Below are 17,003 nucleotides of genomic sequence, written 5' to 3' on the forward strand. Positions count from 1 at the left end.
TTGCTGTTAGAAAGTATAGTTTGGTTTGGAGTCTTAAAATATCAAGTAAGAAAATGTACTTAGAAAAAGATGACATGAAACAAATCTATATTTTTTTAAGATCATCTTTGGTATTGCTTTTTTAACTGCTGCATAGAGATTCTTTTGGAATGTAATTGGATTTTTTTTTTTTGATGAAAGGTTTTTCTTTTTACTTGATTTTTTTTTTTTCCTGGTGGGTTGGATCAGGCCCATGGTGCAGCCCCTTAGCTAAAATCAAGCATCGAACCTTGGATATATGAGTTCTCATGTTTCAAAATGTCAGCATATTTTTTGGAGGGATCAATTTGTGTGCACAGTAAATAAATTAGCTAACTCTCCATTTTCATTTTTGCCCAGGTCATTGAAAAGTCATGTTCCCTACCAGTAGCTTTCAGTAAAAATTAACAATCAATCATTATTTTCTTTCTTGCATATATTATAATTGTGATGTTACTTTGTGCTGGCTGTGTAAGGACAATGTGTTTATACAGACAAATGTACAACTTCCAAAATGTGGGCAGTTTTTACTGACATTCAAAAAAAAAAAAAAAAAAGGAACCAAATGAGTATTGATCAAGTCCCCACAAATGATACCTAAGGGAAATGGGCATTCTTTTAACTGTAAGGAAATCCCAAAGTTCCACATTGTCACCTCGTTACCTCACCTATGGAAGTCTCAGCCAGATTGAATCTTCAGTCTGCTGCTGGAACGTGTGAAAATATTATGTGCTTAAAATCTTAAGCTTATAGCACTGAAAATCATGTTCCCCAGTGCAGGCTGAATAGAATTTTCAAGCTGTGATCTGCGACTGTCTCTTCTGTTCACTTTCATTTATCATTAGCTGTGTATCACTTAATTTTCTGATTAAAAGGGGCAAGTCTTTGGCTTTACGTTGTGTATGCCTGTCTGTCTGCCTGCTTTAGTTTGTCACTTGAATTAAGTCTCTATTTGGCCTACTTAAAAAAAACAAGCAAGCCTTGTCAGTGGAATTACTAGTGAATAAAGCCAGTAAACAAGGGAGAGAAATAACATCTTTTTAAAACATGCTTTTTTTTCTTGTCTCTGTGTAAGTGCATCAGAAGACACAATGACATGCCTCCTTTTGATCTTTTGTCTTAAAGATTTTCTGTCCTATGTAGAGCTACACAGTCACTGTGCTGTGTATTACTGTTGTATCCAGGAATATAAAAGTCAAAATTGCACAACAGAAGTAGAGATGAGCGGCTTTCAGACAATAAAGCATGTGTTGATAGTACAAATGATGTACAATCTTTAAACGAGGGATTTTATTTCTCTCCTTAGTACAATGACTTAATGAAAACACAATCCTTGTTCTCACAGAACAAACCCCATTTTTTAAATTCCAGCATTTAAAGACATTCTGTGTATTTAAGCAGTGACAAGGGTATTCATTATTAATTAACATTCAGCAGATAACTGACTGTCAGTTGCCAGTCAAAGCAGAGCTTAGAAGAATGGTGACATTGATTGATGGATGTGTGCTGGGACTGTGCAGAAACAGGCTGCTCAGGTCATCTTAACACATAAAAACATTACAGGGCAGCTCCACATACACAAAAAGATCTTTTGCTTGCACTGTCCTTCATTCTAAAGGGAGGATATCCTTCCATGTATCCTAGATATCCTAACCTGATTTTCACATTAAACCATGGCTTTCTAGCACCATGGTTGCCAGTTAAGGAGAGTTTAGTTTGATGCAATGTGTCATTGTGCTCTATTAGTCAGAAACTGAGAACTTCGATTCTGTCTTTAGACCCTTCACAGGATCTCTATTTTCCACTTTGGCTACAAGCTATTTAATTTTCAGACTCCTTTGAAATCTGTCTCCTTCTCCTACATATTTTTACAGCCTGAGACAGGTAGACCTCTATCTGTTTCAACCAACATAAATTTATTTTCTGCCTCCTCATCTAGACAGGAGAACTTCATGAATATCCCCAAACTAATTGCAAAATTGTACTTTATCTTTTATCTTGCCATGAAGTATAAAATAAAAAAAGATATCATTTAGGCTGGAGAAGGTTTACATTTTGGCTAACAAGAGTGACCACTACTATGTCTGCTTATCTATGGGTATCTCTTCTTATGTGTCCCAATGAACAAGCACACTTTGACTACCGTGTTCAGTTTTGGGCCCTTCATTACAACAAAGACATTGAGTGGCACCTCGGGACATATTTTAATGGTCATGGTGGTATTAGTTGGACTCAGTGGCCTTAGAGGTCTTTTCCAGTTGAAACATTTCTGTCAATGTACCCTTAAGTGGCTTGGTTGAAACAGTATTTATGATGTTGCTTTATAAAGTGCTATATGTACCTATCTAATGGATATAGACTAATGCTATTTCTTCGGCAGGTAGAAGAAAATCCCCAAACTCTTAATTTATATTGCATTGAAATGCAGAGATAGAGAAAGACTTTCAGTCTTGCAATCTCTATAATCTTGTCAGAAGTGAGATTTAAATATCTGGTCATACCAGTTGTCTCTAGTTCTTGGAGTGGTAGCCTCACACCTTATTTTAAATGCAGATATAGCAAGCCCTTTGTGTGCCACATGAAATTACAGTTGTCCTGCATTGGGTAGCCTGTGCCCCATGGGAAGAGTGGTTCAGCTTTTTCTTCTTCTTTTGGTGGGCAGCAGAGTTTCAAAGCCATGGAAATGTGGTGCTGAAGGCCATGGGTTAGTGGCAACCTGGAAGTGCTGGGTTAACAGTTGGACTTGATGATCTTAAAGGTCTCTTCCAAGCAAAGTAATTCTTTAGAATCATGGAACTATAGAATTGCTTGGGTTGGAAAAGACCTCTGTTACCATCAAACTATTGACCCAACAACATTGTGACCATTAAACCACATCCCCAAGTGCCATGGCCACAGGTTTCTTGAACATCTGCAAGGATAGAGACTCCACCGCGTCCCTGGGTAACCCATTCCAACGTCAATCACTCTCTCTATGAAGAACTTCCTCCTACCATCCAGTCTATACCTCCCCTGGCACAACTTGAGAGTGTGTCCCCTTGTTCTATTGCTGGTTGCCTGGCAGAAGAGACCAACTGCCACCTGGCTACAGCCTCCCTTCAGGTCTGTCATGTCTTTAAAATCCCCACAGCTATCTGCTTTGGGAGACACTACAGCTCCACCTAGTCCAGATGGAAGTAGTGTGCTCCTGAAGATCCCCTGCCAGTCTTCACCCCTGATAGTAGTTCTGCAGCATACTGGGGAAATCTGTTGAGAGCTGTCATTATTTTGTGCTTATGTGCCAGTACTCTCTCTCCTCATTCCTTCCAAGTACCAGCAACTGAGGCTATTTAATGCTTCCTTTATGCCTGGCAGGATGCACTGAAGAGGCAGAGTTTTTTACTTTTACCTGATGGAAAAGGGGACCACAAGCAATTTTGTTGGAAAACTGCTTATTTTCCCTTGAGTAAAATCCTGTTTACTTTATTCATTAAAAAAAAAGATAATTAGTCCCTTGGGATTACATGTGAGAGTAAGGAAAACAGGAATTGGCCCCATGTCGTAACCATCTGTTATTAACACAAAGAGCAAGGGCCCAGTATTACAGTCCTTGCTAGGAGCAGTTTGTTTAATAGGCATTACTACAAATATGAAAAATGTGTGTTTTCCTCATTGTGTGTGGCAATATTCCCTACCAGTAGTGTAAAAGAAAGACAAAAAAAGAGAAGGCTATCATGAATATTGATGTACAATAGCACAATTACATTATTTGATATTGCGGTAGGCTACATGAAGTAAACATCTTACAGAATCATAGAATCAACCAGGTTGGAAGAAACCTCCAAGATCATCCAGTCCAACCTAGCACCCAGCCCTATTCAGTCAACCAGACCATGGCACTAAGTGCCTCATACAGTCTTTCCTTGGACACCTCCAGGGACAGCGACTCCACCACCTCCCTAGGCAGCCCATTCCAATGCCAATCACTCTCTCTATCAAGAACTTCCTCCTGACATCCAGCCTGTACCTCTCTCAGCACAACTTGAGACTGTGTTTCCTTGTTCTATTGCTGATTGCCTGGAAGAAGAGACTGACCCCAACCTGGCTACAGCCTCCCTTCAGGTAGTTGTAGACAGCAATGAGGTCCCCCCTGAGCCTTCTCTTCTCCAGGCTGCACACCCCCAGCTCCCTCAGCCTCTCCTCACAGGGCTGTGTTCCAAGTCTCTCACCAGCTTTGTCACCCTTCTCTGGAACACATTCCAGTATTGAGGAGCCCAGAACTGGACACAGTACTCAAGGTGTGATCTGACCAGTGCTGAGTACAGGGAAGAATAACCTCCCTTGTCCTGCTGTCCACACTGTTCCTGATCCAGGCCAGGATGCCATTGGTTCTCCTGGCCCCCTGGGCACACTGCTGGCTCATCTTTAGCCTACTATCTGTCAGTACGCCCAGGTCCCTTTCTTCCTGGCTGTTCTCCAGCCACTCTGTCCCCAGGATATTACTGTATTTGCAAAAGTCAGTTCAACTACTTTCATGCATAGTTTTTCATTGGGCAATCTTTTTGGTTTATGGCTGAATGCTGAGAGGGGGTTCTTTTCTAGTGTTTTTATCACTGATGTAAACTTCCTTTTTTATTGTGGCCAGTTTGAAAATGGTGACATTTTCACCACTCCTCCAGTAGAAAAGATGTGCCTAAAATTTTATTTGATGACCCCCTGCTTCCTCCAGCTTGATCCCATAGTTGTAACTACAAATCTTATTGGAAAACTGAAATAATTTGATCCATCCCATCATACTCTGTCACGGCAGAGACGTAGCCTTGGTGGCTATTACTTCTAATTCACCTTTAGAGGCCAGACTGCCAGGCTGGGTTACACTTTTTTTCTTCACCTTAGTGGCTTCCCCAGTGTTTGGCATTTCTAGTCCAATATTTGAGAGAAGTACTTCATAATATTTACTACTAAACCATAGCTCTGTACAGAGAAAAAAAAACCACCCACAACAACCAAACAAACCATTTTTTACACTTCCCTGCCTGTTCTTTTTTTCAGCAGTTTTTATATGCATGTTTTTTAGATCATGTTCAGTTCTGAGAGTGGTGCCAGTCCTTGCTAGATAACTTGAGCTATGGGTTTTAAAAGGGGCATTTAATCTGTGCTCCTCCGCTTCTGGCTATAAACCTATGTTAGGCAGGGCAAGGGTTGTTATAATCCTTTTGATTGCACCTCAGTGGGAGGCCAGTCCTCTGGCTAGCTATAATGTCTTTAAGAGTGGCTTTATACAATCAGTCTGGCACAGTGCACATGCAGTGCAGCCCAGAATCAGGGAAAATACACAAGTTAGGATAGGAGGTTGGGTATTTCCATGGTTTATGCAGAAAGACAGGAATTGCTGTGTAGGATCAAACAAGTGGCTTGTCAAATCTGTTACTCTTTTGCCAGCAATGTCCAGTAGCAGATGTTTAAAAGAAATACATATCAAAAAGAACACCACTTTTGTTTTCCTTCAACCCCAAAGCATTTTATACAGCTCTGTTACATTTCCTTTGTGTCCTTTCTCCGCTCGCTCTGTCATTCAAATGTTAAAAGCTGTCTGATTGTTTTCATTCCATGTAATAGATATGTTCTAATCCATTTAAGCTCCTAATATATTTGTGTGGTTTTTATGAAGTTTGTGGCCTTGGATTTAAATAGACTGGAAAATCTACAGATGTTTACGCTATTAACCATTCAAGCTGTATTATTTATAACATGTTGTCACGTTCCGGGTGGCAGTTGTCCCACAAATGTATGCTTTGAACTTGACTGAAAAGCCCCTCGAGGATCTGACACTGAAGCATACACTGCCACAGCCCTAAAATGATTTCTCTGCATTTAGAGATGTGCATTGCCAAGAGTTTGATTGGAATTCATCGTTTGTGAGCTACGTGTCAGACAAACGCACTAGAATTTGATTACAGCAGTGTATTAAAGCTACTTCTCTTTCTTCACTTATAGGCACTTTGAGGCACTGAAGGGTTAACCCCCCACCCCCCAGGCAAACAACATATCACTTTCCTTAAAATGCCATTGGGAAACTGAGATAAATGGTGAAGCATTTTCTGTGTTGACATGATGTTCGCCTGTCCGATTGCATCCTTCCCAACAGACAGCAGAGAAGCAATTACAAAAAAAGACATCTGTGCCAAGGTTTGGCTATCCAGAGAGGGCAAGCTCTTGTGTTTAAGAGGTAGAGAATCCAATCGATGAAAACGTCTGGGCCTGTTAGCACCAATAAAGCTGAAGGCCACTGGGAAGCTCGGAGAGGGTCTTTTGTTGCGGAGATAGAAAGGAGGCTGAAGCTGTGACACTTGGGGAGGAATAGGGTCAGCTAGTACCATCATCCATCTTCCTCAATGGCAGCTTTCTGTCAGTTTTTAACCCTGCTCAGCAGAGGATCTAAACCTCTATTGTTGGCACCAGCCAATTCTCAGCCAAGTGTAAATGAAGTTAATATTCACTGACCTTATGCATAGCCAATGAAGGCCCTTGATGTCATCCTGGAAATAATGTTATCTGACACTTCAAAAAGCAGACGTTGGCAGGTTGGTTGTGTTTTATTTTGGTTTGGGTTGGTTTTTTTTTGTGTGTGTGCTGAGCCAGTATGCAAAGGCACATTGTTTAGCCACCTCACATTTAAACTGATTTCCATAATAACCACAAATAGGCCTTTTTGACCTTAAACTGACATAGTTATGGTTTTAGTTTGCATATTGTTCTATGCTGCCCACAAAGCCTGGCTAACCTGCACTAAATGATCTGAGAGAGGTAGCTCCTTTCACTTAGATAAGAAATATATGGGTCAGTGAGCAAATTTTCTGTATGCTGATGAAACAGTGAGCAATTAGAATAGTTTAAATAGTTCAAAGCAGACATTTTTAGAACACAGTGAAGAATAGTGTTTATTTTGCAACGTACCTTTCTGAAAGGAAATATATCACAGAAGAGGAAAAAAAATAATATTGCTGTCATGGGTATGGTTTTTATTTTGAAAGGCTCGTTCCAAGCAATGGTTAAGGTCTTCCTTTGTCTCCAGTAATATTTTGTCATGGTGAAACAATTATTCTAAGCCTGTTTTAATTACAGAAAGCCGAAATAGTTTTCATAGGTTCCCCTTTGCTGAAAGTTCAGCTAAGAGAGAAGTATGCTGGTAACAACTGCATATTTACACAGTGCATTTCATCCAGATGGATTCCCAAACCTTCCACAGACTTCTAGGAAACACAATGCATCCACACTCCTCTGGTGTAAGAGCCGGTGTCAAACATCTGTTGTAGCTCTGGGGTGACACACCATGGCTTTTTTGAAGGCACAGTGGTCTTTCTCAGCAGCCTGTGGTTCTGATTTGAGGAAGCACACAGGCACGTAGCAGGCACGGGAGGTGAGAAGTTGTTTGATTTTGGGTTTTTCTCTTGCAAATTAGCTGTAATTTTTGGCTCATGTGTGCTTACCTTCTGAGAGATGAGCATAATGGCTTATGATAATAAAGGGTGGATGCAGGATGAGTAGTCATTATTAATCAAAATTTTCAGCTGTATCCAGCAATGAACTTCTCAGAACCATGCTTTTCCCTGCTGTGTGCAGAACGCAGCAGCAGGTAACAGAGAGCTGGAAACCCACAATATGCTCTGTTATTGGTTTTAAAAATACACTTGAGTGATGATTATAGCACCTTTCAGGCTGCAATCCATACCTGTCTTCTTGAAAAAGAATTCAAAGTGCCATGGCTTTGCTTTTTTTTCTTTTTTTTAAATCTTTCTTTCTGTGGAAGAATAAGTTAATGATGGAACTGAGCAAGCTTGATCTTTGGAATTGCTTGGGAGGCAATTATCTGACAACCTGGCAAAGATGACAAATACCAGAAGAGATCTGCATCTAATTGAAATCAGTCAGATCTGATCTGAAGATAAACAGTCCTAGGATTTTTGGAAACTATTTTATTGGTTGTTTTCTTCCCAGCATTTGTTTGTTTGCACCTGTTAAAGGTGTGAACATGTTTCCTGTAGTAACAGATTGACTTAGCAACTTGTCAGCTAAATTTTCTGTATGTGCCTTTTCTTGATATTGGCTCCCACCAGATGGGCTTGAAAAAAAAGAAACCCTCAAAGGTGAGGGTGGGATGGACATTCTCTAGGTGTCTGGGTGAAATCTTAAGAAATTAGTGATTGATTTTGTTTGAGGTACAGCACCCTATTTCCTTTGCTTCTGGTTATTTGTGTGCTGGCTGTGGCAGATGATGGTTCAGTCATGTAGCTCAGATGATTTAAAGGCTATATTTAGTTTGCACTGATTTTAATGTGTTATCTGATAGTTCTGATTTATTCAGATAGATTACCTCTCTCCCCTGCCTTCCCCCCTACCCCCACTCCTATGTTCAAACCATTCTACAATCACTCTGAAATTATCTGAAGTCAAAAAAATTCTGAGATGCAGAATTCCAGCCAGCTACTGAACAGTGTGTAAGAGAAATGAGCCAAAGAGCATTGAAAGCAATAAGGCACCTTAGTGGGGCTTTAACAAGCCCTAAGTCTACTAAGCAAGCAAATTAATTTGCTTAAGTCTTTACAAAGACCCATTTCTTCTGTAAGTTATGTTGAGTAATAACTAGGCTGAGTCACAATCTGATTTTACTACACTGCTGTAAATCACTTAATTTCTGGCTCAGTTTTGATAGTTTGCCCCTTTGTCAGCCTTGATCCTATGAAAGGTGTAGAATGCCAGGAAAAAAAAAAAGGAGCACCAAATTGACCCAGTTCTGCCCTCTCCTCCAGCAGAAATGGATACTGAAGTACAAAAGTTTATTTCTCATTTCTGAGACAGGACTATGAAAGAGAAATTTGTCTTTGTGAATTAAGCCACGGGCAGATTGATTCATTTCATCCTGTTGGTATTGAATATTTTTTTTCCTGTTGTAGTTGAAAGTTTATAAAATGCTACCTGTCTGTGGGCAGGCCACCGAGGAAGTGATCCAAAGATAATGTAAATTGAAAGTGTTCAGTTTAATGTATTTTCCTGCTTTGCTTGTGGGTTGGTTGTTTGCTTTTGTTTTCTTGTTTGTTTTGTCATTTTGGATATTTTTTTTTTGTAACAAAACAGAACAAAACAAAAGATGCTTTGAAATGAAACGTTAGCAGAATATTCATTAGAGCTGTAGTGACACAGCTAGCTGGGAGCTGCGGGGTAGTGGGGAGGCTGCTGATGTTGTGACTGCTGACATTGTCTACTGCTGTCCAGGAGGTAGGAATAAGCCCGACAGTGCCAACAGCTGGTTTGCTGGTGATATTCTTGCTGTGTCTGACTGCTGTCATGCAGGAATCACAGAATCACAGAAATATCCAAGTTGGAAAAGACCCTCATAGAATCATAGAATAGAATCATAGAATAGAATCAATCAGGTCGGAAGAGACCTCCAAGATTATCCAGTCCAACCTAGCACCCAGCCCTAGCCAGTCATCTAGACCATGGCACTAAGTGCCTCAGCCAGGCTTTGCTTGAACACCTCCAGGGACGGTGACTCCACCACCTCCCTGGGCAGCCCATTCCAATGCCAATCACTCTCTCTGTGAAGAACTTCCTCCTAACATCCAGCCTATACCTCCCCTGGCACAACTGGATGTGGCACTGTTCACTCAGAATCACGAAGTCCAATCTATAACCCTACTCTGGTGGAAACTGGGAATCTGATATTCATGCTTCAAGCTAGATTGATTAATGGTTGGTCCTGATTAATCTCATCAGTAAGAGGTGAGGCCTTCAACAGCATATATATATATATTTTTTTTTTCTGTTTGATTTTGTTTAGAATCATAGCTAGTTTTCACCTCTGCATTCTGGGCCTCTGCAGAAAGAGTCAGTATGGATCCAAGTTCATTCTGTATTGTGTTGTCAGCATAGCTGTGATTTTCTTTGACAGTTAGATCAGTGGGGAAGAGAAGAATGGAATTAGGTATGAAAAATTGCTTTGTTCTCTGGAGTTTCTAGAAAAGATCTTTGAAGCTGTAGTGTGAAATCTTTAGCACATCTGCAGATGATTTATACTAATAAAGACTACCCAGCAAACCTGTGTTAGAGAAAATAATATTGGAAGAAAAAGAAAAAGGCCCTAAAAATCAATTGCATGAGCAGACAGAATGTTTAGTACTGACTCATCTTCCCTAATCAGTAGAAAAATGGATTATATGACTAATAAAGAATCACCTCAAAGAGAGCAGTTAAACCATGTAACATTGGACAGATAGGAAATTCTGTAAATAGCCAACCAGTCATGAAAGATGTGATTTTGCAAAAGCAAAACTTGCCATATGGGGGAAAAAAAAATCTCAATTAAATATATAATTTTAATCTTTTGTTTACTAACAAGACTATTTTTTCCTTTTTTTTTTTTTTAAAGTTAGCAATATAATTTACTGCACCCACACAAAGCATAGATCTGCTTAAAGCACCTGCTGTCAAACTGAAGCCTGGAAATACACCCTCAGAAACAGGGAAGAAGAGAGTATGTAGACAAGGAGGGACTGTGGACAAATGAACAGTTGCAATTTGAAGGCATGATTTTGGGGAGAGCCTGAGCTTGGATACTGAGATGTTTCTCAGCCTCTACCCTATACTTTGGGCTACCAGGCAGTGCATGTGTCAATAAGTGAACACAAAGGTAAAGCAGGAGTTTCTGTTGCTGTAGTAGACACTTAATAGTTCACATACCGCAGCAAAGCAGGGTGTGCATGCTGTGCAAATAGCCAGTACCTCAGCCAGCATATAGTAAGTGGCTTGGAGCAGCCATCACTAATGACATAGGATCATGCAATCACCCTCAGTTTGCACAACAAATTCTTTACTCAGGGCTTTCTCTTTGTTTCATAAAGTCAATAATGCAAATGCATGAGAATAGTGGTGAGACTTGACCTTGTCCCCTTGAAGTACCTGGGAGATTTGCTTTGTCTTTCCAAAGAGGTAAGGTCTACTTCCTGCTCCTGCCTTGGTTTGTTTGTTGTCTCGTTTTCATAACCCTTTTCAAAGTGCCTTTCATACACAAAACAATAACTTCTCATAGATCAATGGCAAATGTTGTGGCAATAACTTTAATAACTACTAGAAAAAGAAGGGCTTATTTGTAAGCACAGCTGTATTCTTATTTAATGGAGGAGAATAAGGCACATTCTTCCTCTTCCCTGCTGAATGCTGCTTCTCTTGCTTTGATTTAGAATCATAGAATGGTTTATGTTGGAAGGGACCTCGAAGATCATCCAGTTCCAAACCCCTGCCATAGGCAGGGACACCTCCCACTAGAACAGGTTGCTCAAGGCCTCATCCAACCTGGCCTTGAAAACCTCCAGGGAGGGAGCAGCCACAACCTCCCTGGGCAATCTGTGCTGGTGTTTCGCCACCCTCACCATAAAGAACTTCTTCCTAACATCTAGTCTAAATCTCCCCTCTGCCAGTTTAAACCCATTACTCATCCTGTCATTACAAGACCTTGTAAATAGTCCCTCCCCAGCCTTCCTGTAGGCCCCCTTCAGATACTGGAAGGCTACTATAAGGTTTCCTCAAAGGCTTCTCTTCTCCAGGCTGAAGAGTCCCAAATAAATGAGCAGAGGCTGTGATTTTTCTCTCCTCAAACAAATGGCAGAGGGTATGATTTTTGTCCACGACAAGAGAGGCAGGAACTGTGTAATATCACTTTAGGAAAAAAAAAGAAAAAAAAGAAAAAGATAAGAATACAATTTAAATTTATGATCTGGACCTAAGGCAATTGAGCTCTGTGCTTCTCATTAAGCAAGTTGGAATGTTACTTTTCTCTCCTCACCGTCCCTAAGCGCCTGCAAAACTGGAAATTAAATGATGAGCTCAGTAGAGGAAGAATGGTTTTGAATTTGAGAATTTACTTCTTTTTTTTTTTAACTTAACCTTTAGACAGGCTTCAATACCTCATGTAGCTGAAATTAATTGGGCTCCCACAATATCAGGGATGTCTTGACGTAGTTTTTCCTTCATCTCTGTATATGCATCTGTTCAGTCTCTTGAAATGCAGTTGGGCCATCTTTTCAAGCTGTTTTCCACAACTGCAAAGACTAGAATCCATTTTTTTTTCCTCAGGCTACAGTTTAGATGGTTGTTGGAACAAACAGTAACAACTAAACCACATGATTCTTTGAACTGCATTTTAAAACGCACCATCAATTGATTTAGGATTAAGAACTGTTTTTTAACATGAGGATTTGACAACTTTATGTGCTCAAGCACACTTTGATTTGGAAGCCCTTGTTAAAGCTTGCAGCTAAAACAACTGCAAAGTTGGATTTCTTTCACTTTAGGATTCTTTTGCTGGTTTATATATTTAAACAGGCTTTTAATTCTTTATGAATCATTGCATCTCAAAAGATTTAACCAAATATCCTGGTTCATTTCATATACCAGGACTACTCTGGAAAGTTAAGAGTAAACATGACTGATAGAATAATCGGCACTGTCCCTGGGGGTCTTCAAGAAAAGCCTGGATGAGGCACTTAGTGCCATGGTCTAGTTGATTGGTTAGGGCTGGGTGCTAGGTTGGACTGGATGATCTTGGAGGTCTCTTCCAACCTGGTTGATTCTATGATTCTATGATTCTATGATTCTATGATTCATACGTTGCATAGGTATAATGGAGGGCATCATTTAATTTGTGGGAATACTGTAATCACTGATAAAGAATGGAGAGCAGAGAAACCTCTTCGGGCCTTAAAGTCCTTAAATAAAGACTGAGTTTGTATGGGATGTATTAGAAGGGGTATGGCCAGTAGGTTGAGAGAGGTTCTCCTGCCCACCTACTCTGCCTTGGTGAGGCCACATCTGGAGTACTGTGCCCAGTTCTGGGCCCCCCAGGTCAAAAGGGACATAGAACTGCTTGAGAGTGTCCAGCACAGAGCCACAAAGGTGATTAAGGGAATGGAACATCCCTCCTACAAAGACAGACTGAGTGAGACTGCTGCTTGGAGAAGAGGAGACTGAGAGGTGACCTCATCAGTGGTTATAAATATGTAAAGGATGAGTGCCAGGAGGATGGAGCCAGGCTCTGCTCAATGATGCCCAATGACAGGACAAGGGACAATGGGTGGAAGCTGAGGCGTAGGAAGTTTCATTTAAACATGAGGAGGATTTTTTTCCCTGTGAGAGTGACAGAAGACTGGCACATGCTGCCCAGGGGGGTTGTGGATTGTCCCTCTCTGGAGATATTCAAAACCCACCTGAACATGTTCCTGTGTGATCTGGTCTAGGTGATCCTGCTCTGGCAGGGGGGTTGGACTGGATGAGCTTTTGAGATCACTTACAGCCCCTGACATTCTATGATTCTATGACTAGTGAATGGCAAAAGCATGATTTCCCTTGCAAACTAGATGCATTTGCTACAGAATTTACCAAGCAGGTCACAAGCATAGACAGTTCACAGGATGACAGGGTCACACGATGTTAGGGCTTGGAAGGGAACTCCACACATCATCAAGTCCAAACCCCCTGCCTGAGCAGGACCATAGAATCTATCTCTGTCTAGATCTGTCTCTTCCACAGCTCCTAGCATAAAGCACATCACTTGCATTCCAATGTCTGTGTAACTGTAGTCTCTCTCTGGGCAAAAATTAGGTTATGAGCAAGGAAATATCCTTCTACACTGAGCAGTAGAAGGTTTTTAGTCAGGGCACACCTGTTCCTCTATGCTAAACAGTGCAGGGTAAAACAGGAACTGTTGGTGAAGAGCAAACAAGTCAAGGGGAGTCTAGGTTTAGAAGCTGTTTAAACTAAACAGGAACAAGTCTTAATTCTGTTTGTGTGAATTTAGTCAGGAACAGCTACATATAAAGACCACAGTGATCCTCAGTGGGAAAATCAGATGTTTTAGCTATGAGTTGCAATCTCTGGCCTTTTTACCACTGACTGTTAAATAGGAATAGATTGTTTGATATGCAGTAGCAATCTCATTAGTTCAGAATTGCATTTTCTACTTTGCACGTAATTTCTTACTTCCTCTTAAGTGATGTGTTGTGCTCTCAGTATACAGCACTAGGAGTTTACAGCCTCATTGCTGCTCATTCATATTATGATACCTAACATACCTGGAATGATCATCTCCTCTTCTGCAGTGTTAACTAAAATGATCTATCTTGGTGATACTCCATCATTCACTGAGTTTCTTTGCACCTCTGGGGAGAAATAAGCAGGGTAGCTTCTAATTTTGTGCTAAAAATAAAGTTCAGGTATTTGATAGAGTTATATTGGACAGTAAGAGAAGTCGGAATTTGCCTCTTCCTATGGAGTAACCTCTTGTGGTATTATCATGAGCTTTATGCCTACTTGCTGCTGTACAGTATCAGCTCCTGCAGAGATATATTTTGGTTTTCTTTTCCTGAATTTTTTGCAAGACAACCTGCCAGACACTTTTGATGCTGGACAAATGCTGTGCAGTTAAGGACAGTAAAAGAAGGTAATAAATAACAAGGAATAATCAGAGAAGGATGATGGAAACAGCCTTATTTTAAAGTGTGCAATGCAAATGAGTCAAGGTTGACCTCCTGTTGTTAACCTTTCTGCGTGGCTACTGTTCATTAGGCAGGGAGTTTGAAGTTTTTTTGTTGAGATGTGTTTTTCAGATGGGGGCAATTTGTTTGGGGCTATGTAAGAGTCCAAAGAAAGTAATGCCTTCTAGGGAGTATTCTTTCAGGACTAAGAGAATGTCTTTCTATTTTTGTCACAAAGCTATCACCTACAGTGCACTTCAGGCCTGAAGGGGATCATCTTGATGGAAAAAAAAATGACTGTTCTTGTATTAGTAAAACACAGTGCATTATATTTGTGCCTGCCCTTGCTGCTGCACGCAGGCATCCCATTTAAAGTCGTTAAAAACTCATTGATACATTTATTTCTCACCACAATGCACTAATAGCATTCAAAGCCATTAGTAGCTGGCTGTTGTGCATCTGCAAAAAGTTGCAGTGCTAGGTCAGCACACATGTTACACTTTTTTTGTGTGATAAATGAGCAATATTAACATACCAGGCCAGAAACAGATTAAAAATATTTATAGGGTCAGCTTTCTGTCTTACTTTTTTATTCCCCCCTCCCTCTTTCTACAGTTCTGAGGTAGGTGCTACTTCTATGGGTATAGTAATTTAACATTATTGTTTTCAGTTTGAAACAGTGATTAAATATATGTTGACAAACTTGCAAAATGAAATGATGTTAATAAAATGTAACCTTCTAACGTCATAAAAGAGTTCATATAATCTCACAGCACATTGCTGTAAATTCAGAACAAGACAAAATGATGTGTAATTCAGGGACACTAACAGTTTCTGACTGCTTTTAATTTGGCCATGGGACAGCTAATAAATTCCCCAAAACATAAGCTTTGTGTGGAAATCATCACTTTCTACAAACCATTCCAATGTGTATGTGGTTTTTATGCTCCTGGAGCTTATTTGCATAAAATCACAGAATCATGGAAGGTCAGGGGCTGGAAGGGACCTCAAAAGATCACCCAGTCCAACCCCCCTGCCAGAGCAGGATCACCTAGACCAAATCACACAGGAACATGTCCAGGTGGGTTTTGAATACCTCCAGAGAGGGACAATCCACAACCCCCCTGGGCAGCATGTGCCAGTCTTCTGTCACTCTCACAGGGAAAAAAATCCTCCTCATGTTTAAATGAAACTTCCTATGCCTCAGCTTCCACCCATTGCCCCTTGTCCTGTCATTGGGCATCATTGAGCAGAGCCTGGCTCCATCCTCTTGGCACTCACCTTTAACATATTTATGAACCTTCATGAGGTTACCCATCAGTCTTCTCCTCTCCTCCTCTCTTTTTGGAGGTCAGCAGCAATAAGACAAGGAGGAACAGCTACAAACTGGAACATAGAAGATTCTCTTTCAACATGAAGAGAAACTTATTTACTGTGAGGGTGACCAAGCACTGGAACAGGCTGCTCAGAGATGTTGTGGAGTCTCCTTCTCAGGAGACTTTCAAGACCTTCCTGGGTGCGTTCATGTGTGAACTACCCTGGATGATTCTGCTTTAGTAGGGGGGTTGGACTCAATGATCTCTGGAGGTCCCTTCCAACCTCTGATATTCTGTGATTCTGTGTTTCTCTAAAGTAAAGAGCCCCAGCTCCCTCTGTCTCTCCTTGTCAGGAGATGGGTATGTTCACGTTTCCATGAAACCTCCTGCTCTACCTGAAAGGAGGTTGTAGCCAGGTGGGGTTGGTCTCATCTGCCAGGCATCCAGCAATGGAACAAGGGGACACAGTCTCAAGTTGTGCTGGGGGAGGCATAGGCTGGATGTTAGGAGGAAGTTGTTGGCAGAGAGAGTGGCATTGGAATGGGCTGCCCAGGGAGGTGTTCAAGAAAAGCCTGGCTGAAGCATTTAGTGCCATTGTCTAGATGACTGGCTAGGGGTGGGTGCTGGTTGGACTGGATGATCTTGGAGGTCTCTTCCAACCTGGTTGATTCTATGATGCTATTTATTTATCAAATGTTTAAAAAACAAACAAACAAAAAAAATTATGGGTGTCATATTCTGTTCAGCTATTCTCACTGATTTGCATTGTTGAAAGGCAAATTTTGGCCTTGCTGGATTGAATGGTGTGAGTCTTCACTTAGACTGGGAGTTGACTCAAAGTATTCTGCTTATTATCTCTTACTGCATTCCTTGAGAGCTAATTGTAATGTCATAAAGCAGAAACAACTTGGGTAAGACAGTCATCAAGAAAAGGCACATTTACAAGCAACATAGATAATGATCTATTGTAAACTTGTTCCATAATAAAAGAAAATACATGGTAGAAAATAAGTGATCTGTAAAGATAGTTCACAACTTACTATTGGGAAGAGCTGGCATTTGTTAGACAATGGTGAAAATGGAAAGAAGGATTATAGACTTCTTTATGATTTCTTTTGCATGAATGTAATGAATATCTACGTGCACCACTTTGCCATACTAA

General features: G+C 40.7%; 1 protein-coding gene across 9 annotated transcripts in view; it reads left to right on the forward strand.

The window, feature by feature from the left end:
- The window catches only part of EPHA7 (EPH receptor A7), a 266,536-nt gene that overhangs the window by 22,413 nt on the left and 227,120 nt on the right, over positions 1–17,003 (forward strand). The window contains exon 4 of one of the 9 annotated variants that reach the window (XM_064169285.1): positions 5,995–6,144. The exons of the other annotated variants lie outside the window; for them this stretch is intronic. Coding sequence (XP_064025355.1) covers positions 5,995–6,011 — 17 coding nt within the window. The 3' untranslated portion in view covers positions 6,012–6,144. Of the gene's footprint in view, positions 1–5,994; positions 6,145–17,003 lie in introns of those variants that run through there. 9 annotated transcript variants of the gene reach the window in all.

This window comes from Pogoniulus pusillus, chromosome 31 (genome assembly GCF_015220805.1).
Source record: "Pogoniulus pusillus isolate bPogPus1 chromosome 31, bPogPus1.pri, whole genome shotgun sequence".
Lineage (NCBI taxonomy): Eukaryota > Metazoa > Chordata > Aves > Piciformes > Lybiidae > Pogoniulus > Pogoniulus pusillus.